Source organism: Carassius auratus, chromosome 6 (genome assembly GCF_003368295.1).
Source record: "Carassius auratus strain Wakin chromosome 6, ASM336829v1, whole genome shotgun sequence".
In the NCBI taxonomy this organism is placed as follows: domain Eukaryota; kingdom Metazoa; phylum Chordata; class Actinopteri; order Cypriniformes; family Cyprinidae; genus Carassius; species Carassius auratus.
In genome coordinates this window covers 12,641,279-12,649,498 of record NC_039248.1, presented here as the reverse complement: position 1 = coordinate 12,649,498, position 8,220 = coordinate 12,641,279, and the positions used below count along the sequence as shown (strand labels likewise).

Below are 8,220 nucleotides of genomic sequence, written 5' to 3'. Positions count from 1 at the left end.
TGTGCTGAACAACACCGCGCCTCGAATTCACTGAGGAGATTATTTAAAACTCTGACAACTCGCAGGTCATTGCATAATTCGCACACATCGTATTTTTCAGATTGGTTTCACCAAAAGTAGGTTTTGATGTGACTGATCACTAATCATCATGACGAATCGTCATGTTGTTTCCATAACTAGGCTAAGCCAGAAACTGCAAAAAGATGACATTGTTAAGTCATATTCAGACATTTACACGCCCACCACTTTGGAGTGCTGTTGTGAATTTCGTAATGAGATGTGACGTCTGTTAGTGTGTCAGTTGAGTATTTAACTTCTGGAAAGCAGGGCAGGAGAGTGCACACACTCGTACACACACTCGTCATGTTGTGGACTGCGCTTCTCCTGCTGGGACTCGCTGTTCTGTTGCTGTGCGCGAGACGCACGAGGTGAGTCCAGACCAGTCCGACCAGCTCCTAACTCTGACAGACGACACTTACACTTTACAGATAGGTTTAAACAATTAAGAATTAAACTTAACTTATATTTTATATATTTATTTATTTATTTATTTATTTATTGCAGACGAAGAAATGAGCCTCCTCTTGATAAAGGAATGATTCCCTGGCTCGGTCACGCGCTCGAGTTTGGCAAAGATGCTGCTAAATTCCTGACACGAATGAAACAGAAGCACGGCGACATTTTTACCGTGAGTTCATGTTAAGGTTACGTTTTGGTTAAATGGCATCATTAAATCAGCAATCTGTCATAATGTTTAGTTTTTGCTAATGGGTAGTTGAGAAATATAGTTATTTTAAGCCATATTTCACTTGAATGTATTTCTGTTTATATGAAATTTTAAGGCATTTTGGAGTTTGCTTGAATGGTTAAAAGTAATATTAGCATTTCTAATTATTTAACTAAACTCCAAAATCCCTTAAAACTTTGATAAACCTGATGTTTATATATATATATATATATATATATATATATATATATATATATATATATATATATATATATATATATATATATATATATATATATCAAATATATTATACATGTGTAAATTGTTATTGATAAGTCGATAATTAATCAATAATTTTTATGACTTTTGTCTACAAGGATGACTTATGTCTTTCTTCTTGCTGCAGTTCCGCATTTGTGATTTCCATTATTTGTACTTTGACTTTGTTTGTTCATACTTGCATCTAAAATTTACAGCTATAGCTGTTTATAATCCTAATAGTACATTTTACTGATGCAGTGCAGTTATTCCTGGTCCCTGGGCTGCATTTCTCTAAAGCTTTGTGAGCTAAGTTGATTGTAGTGACCATCGGAGGCAATGGTACCTTAGTTGGCTGTTTTCTTAATAAAACCTTATCTAGATATTGCAACTGTAAACGAGAGTTTAGATAACAATCTTGTTCTCACATGACATTTCCTGTGCCAGCTTACTTTCACTTGTTTTTAGACCTAACCGCACTCATCTAATGTGAAACAGGTGCGTGCAGCTGGACATTATATCACTGTTCTGCTGGACTCAAATTGCTATGATGCTGTCCTGTCCGATGTGGTCTCGCTTGACCAGTCAAGCTATGCTCAGGTCCTAATGAAGAGAATCTTCAGCCTGGAGCTGCCCAATCACAACCCTGAATCGGAGAAGAAAAGAGCAGAAATGTAGGTTTCTAAAAATGTTAAATCTGTCATCTTGAGAATTTACTTTAAATGTTTTTAAAGATGTTTTTCAGATGCTGAATAGATAACATCAAAGCTGAAATATCAATGAATCTGATCAATAATATATGTGTTTGTGTGTGTTTGACTAGGCATTTTCAGGGGTCCGCTTTAACCCAACTCCGCAGCTCAATGCAGAACAACCTCCAGCACCTTTTGACCCCTTCAGAAATGGGCCCGAAAGTATCTGAGTGGAAAAAAGACGGACTCTTCAATTTTTGCTACAGTTTGCTCTTCAAGTATGCCAATCTCTAAAATCAACATAACTAATAACCCTCTGAAGGCTAAAAGACCATTTTTCTCACCACAAGCATTAACATTGATATGAAATTATTAGTAGGTTTCAGAATTCACCGCAGCCGGAAGCAAAGATTCAGTGCTTAACACTTAGCAAGCTGATCAGAAAGCATGTTGAAAATTCATTATAAAACTAAAATGTGATGATTAATTTCATAATAAATCTCTGGGGTCACCTCCTGATATCCATTTCATAATTTATGGCTGTTTTTGGAGCAAGTACGTACTGTAGAGTCATAACATATATTCAGCAGTCACACTGTCAATGTAGAAATCAAATTTTTAAAAATCTAATTTCATTATGCACTGCTTGAGTACTGTAGGCTTAATACTTTATTTGGCAGTCATTCTGTACCTATCAACAAGAAGAGACTGTCCCACCCAAACGCTGGTACATCATAATTATCTATCACTATTGTACAGATAAGACCTGTTGACATGCCTCCACAAGGTGCAGCTTAGTTCTCTCATGAATGCCTTAAGGTCATGCTGTAAAACGTGGTATTTTGTGACAGTTGTTCAAATTAAAGGCTTGAATGTTGTACTACAGATTTAAACAGTCTGGAAAAACCTGATTTTGTGGAATTTTTTTTCAATACTGTATATCCTCATACCAATCACTTTCTTCTCTGCAGGACCGGCTATCTTACTGTGTCCGGCGCGGAGAAAAACAACAGTGCAGAACTCGAAGAAATTTATGAGGAGTTTCGCCGGTTTGACAAGCTTTTGCCTAAACTGGCTCGTACTACTGAAAACAAAGGTAACGCGGTTTCATTTGAAAGAAATTGCTTAGAGAGACATATGTTCTTTCTTCTGTTACTATTGTATTCTTCTAAACATGCATTTCATCAGACATGATTTATTTAACTCTCCTGTGGTTTTTTATGTAATCATTCATTAGAGGAGAAACAAATTGCAAGTTCAGCGCGAGAAAAGCTTTGGAAACGGCTGACTCCATCACATTTAGACAGAAAGCCAGAACGCCAATCATGGTTGAGGAACTATGTACAGCACCTGCAGGATGAAGGAGTTGATGCTGAGACTCAGAGGAGAGCCATGCTGCTACAGCTTTGGGTCACACAGGTGAGTTTCCCTTCGCTTAGAGTAGTTGTCCTTTCACAAGACATACTTGCAACAAAAAAAAAAAAAAAATGGATTGCGAAAAATATGTTTCTAAAGACATTCTGTTGTAATAAACGTACATCATTCAGAAGTTCAAGCTGGTGAGATGTTTTTAAAAGAAGTCTTTTATGCTCACCAAAGCTGCATTAATTTGATTAAAAACATAGAAAAACAGTAATGTTTTCTATTTTAAAGTATCATTTTCAGCGGCTATTACTCAAGTCTTCAGTGTCACATAATCATTTAGGAATTCTAATTCTTGATTTGGTACTGAAGAAATTATTTTACATATTATTAACAATATAATGCATCCTTGCAGAATAGAAGTATTAATAAAAAGAATATATATATATATATATATATATATATATATATATATATATATATTAGGATTGAAACATTTGGTAAAGTAGTAGTTCATCATTTTGTCTGATAGCATGCGTAATCACTCAAAACTACATAGTGGTGACACAGTAATACATGGAAGTTACCATAGCGATAGGCTGTTTTGCACTCCTGATCTTACTGTAAACAAGAGAGCCTGTCACCTCTGGAATGTGCGAGTGCATGATTTCACTCGAGTCGTACAGAACAAGAACAAAGAACCTGACAAGCTGCCCAAAACACATGAGACGCCATAGCCTGAGGCCAAACAACACCTTCTGAATGAACCCTTTGTAACTGAAGGAAATCAGGTAACGCAGGTGTTGAATTGTCCCTAGTGTGTACAATCCATTTGACAGAATTATTACATGCATATTCAAGCTTGTTTACACAGTCACAAATAAATTATCTAAATAGACGCCATTTGGCACAATTAAACGATTAGTTCACCCAACAATGACAATTATGACATTATATACGCACCCTCATGTTGCTCCAAGCATATATAACTTTCTATGGAGTGCACACACACACACACACACACACACACACACACACAAAATAATGGTTGAATTGCAACTATTGCTTAGCTGTTTTTTTGTGATTGTTGTTGTTGTTGTTGTTTTTGAGTATAGATTTACATTTCCTAAGGCATCATGCAGCAGTTCTCTTCTTTAACCACATGAGAGCAGTATAACTACAGATAAATAGCTTCACTGCATCATTTGTGATTCTTGCTGATATGATTGCTAATATTGCTCATATTTAAGGTTAGGGATTTGAACAAACCACTAACCATACATATTAAGCTTTGGCACAGAATAAATTGACAAGAAATCAGGCTTAACATTTTTATCATTTATTAAGAATATTATAAAGACTTGAGCCAGTAAGAAGACACCCAGAACACTCTAGTAATGTGCTAAAACCACTCATATTTTCACAAAAATGTAAAACTTATGTTGGAAAGTTTGGTTTGATATATTTCATAATATTACTGTTTGTACTGTATTTTTGATCAAATAAACGCAGCTCTGGTGAGCATAAGAAACTTTTTTCAAGAACATTAAAACATCTTACTGACCCCAAACCTTTTAACAGTAGTGTAGTTTTTTTCATGAATTTTGGTGTGTGATGAAGCGATGTATAAGTCCAGTCCTAAGCTAAAATAAACATATAGGCTTTATCATCCATAATGTGTTGTCATAGTGTGCCACAGCATCTGATACTCTTAGAAAACCAACATGTGATGCAATTCTTTAGCTTTGTCATGCTCTCAGCAGGTTTATTGGCATACAGATTCACCTCAGTCTGTCTGAGAGTCTTCACCCCTCATTGGCCTTGTCTGTCAGTGAGGAGTCCCCCTGAACCCACAGCAATTGTTGTATGACATGTTTAACTGCACTGCCTCGCACGCACTGACAGCAATGTTGATATAAATCTGTTTAAGGAGAAGCAATATGCTGTAGGTTATACCCTTCTGTATATTTGTATGAAATGTCATAAATCTTCTGACATGTCAATGGGTGTCAGTTCACTCACACTTGTTTTGCAGTCAATTAAAATGTTTCTTACTAGATTTAAAGGGTATAAGTGTCAGCCTTTTTAGTGGTTTGTTTGACGGTAATTTATGGAATGTTTCTGTCCTCAGGGAAACGCGGGCCCCACTGCATTCTGGTTACTGGGCTACTTACTCACCAACCCAGAAGCTCTAAGGACTGTGAGAGAGGAAATCCAAGGTGGAAAGCACCTCCGTCCAGAAGAGAAACAGAGAAAAACTCCAGTGTTTGGTAGGTCACATAGGAAAAGTGATTTATATTATTATATTACAGTATATTAAAAAAGTCTTATGTATATGCACATATTTGTGCAATCATTTTTCCAACATTAATTCCTGAGTATGTGTGTGTGTACATATATATATATATATATATATATATATATATATATATATATATATATATATATATATATACACACAATTTAAAAAAATTCACTGAAATTAAAACAAAACTTCTGAAATCTGTTTTTACAGATAGTGTTCTTAATGAGACACTGCGTCTAACTGCAGCCGCTCTCATAACAAGAGAAGTGAAGCAAGATAAGAAGATTTGTTTAAGCAATGGGCAAGAATACTTGCTCCGACGGGGTGATCGGCTGTGTGTTTTCCCCTTCATCAGCCCTCAAATGGACCCACAGATCCACCAACAGCCTGAGGTGCACTTTCAAACTCCACTTCCATCTTAAACCCAACCAAGCAGAGAGATGAGATTCGCTTGGGAGAGAAATCATTTTATTACTTGAAGAATCTGGGCAGATTTTAGATAAATTTGAAATATGTATTGATTTTCACTTTGTCAAAAATAGGTGCAATTGAAATAGACTCGAGCACTTGCACTGCGTTATATAACGGCCCAAAAATATTCTGTAGACTTACACTAAAGGTACCAAGCAAAATCTAGAATCTAATAAAACTTGGGGGTTAGTTCTTGGCAAAAACATCTCTGGAATCATGCCTTTTATATATATAAAATGATAGACATTATATTTAAATTAAATTAAATGCAACACCTTAGCAACCAGATAATAATAATAATAATAATAAAAAATAAAATAAATTAATTATAAAAAATATAATGAACTTTTTACACTTTAACCACCACATAGTTTTTAGTTTTTGCAAATAATTTTGACATTTTAAAAAATGAAACATAGCAATTTAAATATCAAAAGTTAAAGAAAAATACTTCAAATTGAAACTAAAATTATTACAAAATATATATTTAAGTACATTGCTTTATTAACACATCACTTATTGATAGCCTAAACCTCCTTAGCTTGAATTTTATTGACGTCCACCATTATGATCAAGCTTGGATTACATTCTGCACAGGTCCAATGGCTAATCTAGTGAGATATCTGGGATTAGCTATTCAAGTGTTGTCATTGGCACAAAGACAAATAGGGGGAAGGGGTCACAGTTTACAGGAACTGCTGCTGCTCATACTATTTGTGAGAAACAGATGCTTGCACCATACACAGTGCTTTGTAGGCCAAAATGCTTAGAGAGGCCAAAATGACGTTGCATACTGTAGTTCTGTGTATTGGCATTGTGAACTAAAGATCTGATCCAAGCTTCCATGTCAAGCCCACTGATTAATAGAGAATTGATTAGCTGCACAGCAAGATGTTGTTCTTGCAAGCAAATATTGGATGCATCTCACAAACATATCACAAGAGTGCAGTCTCTTGCTTTACTCTGTTTCATCAAGACAATTTGATGTTACAAATATTAATATAATGTATTAATTTTCACCCGTAGACACAATAATAACAATTCTAATTCTGCTTGTTTTCTCCTCATGTTACAGATGTTCCAGTTTGACCGCTTCCTCAATGCAGATGGGACGGAGAAGAAGGACTTCTTTAAGGAAGGGTTGAGGGTGAAGAATCCCTCTGTGCCCTGGGGGACCAAAGACAACCTGTGTCCAGGACGCCAATTTGCAATTAGTGCAATTAAAGAGTGAGTATAATTGCATTAACCATATAAGGTGCAGTCACATTTACCATTGCAAATGATCCAAATGATTTTGATGATCCAATCAATTCAGTTGGAATCTATAAAACTGATTCAGCTCAGGTTCAAGTTCAAATTCGCTGTTTCTTTTGTGTGAGCAGTGCTTCATACATTCCTACCCCATTGACTGTAGAACTTAATCAGGTCATCTTGAATTCAACACGGATGAAAACGAGGGATAAACTTGCAGTCTTTACAATAGCATGAACTGTAAAAGTCCTAGATCATTTTCAAAACTGTTGTATGGAGATGTTTCATCAGCTAAACAATTGGTATGTTGCTAAACAAAAGTACAGTCCATCGATCGCACTGTTCTTCTGTCCCTCACAACCTCAATTTCATTCCTTTTGTCTATGAAATTATTGCCAAAAATTTCACTAATGTGACTGCACCTTTAGTCCTTGTATTTAGCTTTAAATTGATTTTAACAAATGTTATGCTTGTGTCTGTTAGCAACTATAATTATCCTTTTTCCAATCCCTTTAGGCTTGTATTCACGATCTTGACTCGATTTGATCTTGAACTGTGTGACAAGAATGCAAAGCTGCCATTGGTAGACCCCAGCCGATATGGCTTTGGCATTCTCCAACCAGATGGCGACCTAGAGATACGCTACAGAATAAGATCTTAATACGCCAAATCAAATTAAAACTGTACATATATCAATACCATTTTTTACCAGTGTCTTGAATACTTATTGCAATAATAAATATTGTATTTTTTTAACTCTGATGTCATTTGGTTTTATTATCCTTACTTTTCTGCATTCAAGGCCTCGAAACAAACTAATTCTAATGCAATTCAACATGTTTTAAATCCCATGAAAAATTTAATGATCAAGCACACTTGGTTTATTGTACTTTTGCTTGTCAGGGCCAAAATGATGTGGAACAAAAGTAAAAGTGCTACTATAGTAGATAACACATTTTGGAAACATGCATGCCTGCTTTTTTATACAACAAAGTTAAAGCTTCGATCTGTCTGTAGTGTTGTGACTAGGTCAAAGGCACGTAGGTTACGCCAGGGTAAAAGGCACTTTTGGATCTTAAAAAAAATACATATATATATCACCAAAACACTAAACTACAACAAGCAAAAAAATCTAATTCTGAAGCACTATCACA

General features: G+C 35.4%; 1 protein-coding gene across 1 annotated transcript; it reads left to right on the top strand.

Moving 5' to 3' along the window:
• Positions 1-283: 283 nt before the first annotated feature.
• ptgis (prostaglandin I2 (prostacyclin) synthase) lies at positions 284-7,799 on the top strand. Its single transcript, XM_026262303.1, has 10 exons — positions 284-428; positions 565-688; positions 1,484-1,659; positions 1,809-1,955; positions 2,649-2,773; positions 2,915-3,096; positions 5,171-5,309; positions 5,555-5,736; positions 6,891-7,042; positions 7,583-7,799. Exons 1-10 carry the CDS (start codon positions 364-366, stop codon positions 7,725-7,727), a joined length of 1,437 nt encoding a protein of 478 aa, XP_026118088.1. The 5' UTR covers positions 284-363; the 3' UTR covers positions 7,728-7,799.
• Positions 7,800-8,220: the final 421 nt, after the last annotated feature.

What these genes read in the sequence shown, in the direction of transcription:
- ptgis (XM_026262303.1), top strand. Translation starts at nt 364, where the DNA reads ATGTTGTGGACTGCGCTTCTCCTGCTGGGACTCGCTGTTCTGTTGCTG. An exon ending in GAGAAAAACTCCAGTGTTTG is followed by an intron (nt 5,310 to 5,554) that starts GTAGGTCACATA and finishes CTGTTTTTACAG; the next exon opens with ATAGTGTTCTTAATGAGACA. An exon ending in AGATCCACCAACAGCCTGAG is followed by an intron (nt 5,737 to 6,890) that starts GTGCACTTTCAA and finishes CTCATGTTACAG; the next exon opens with ATGTTCCAGTTTGACCGCTT.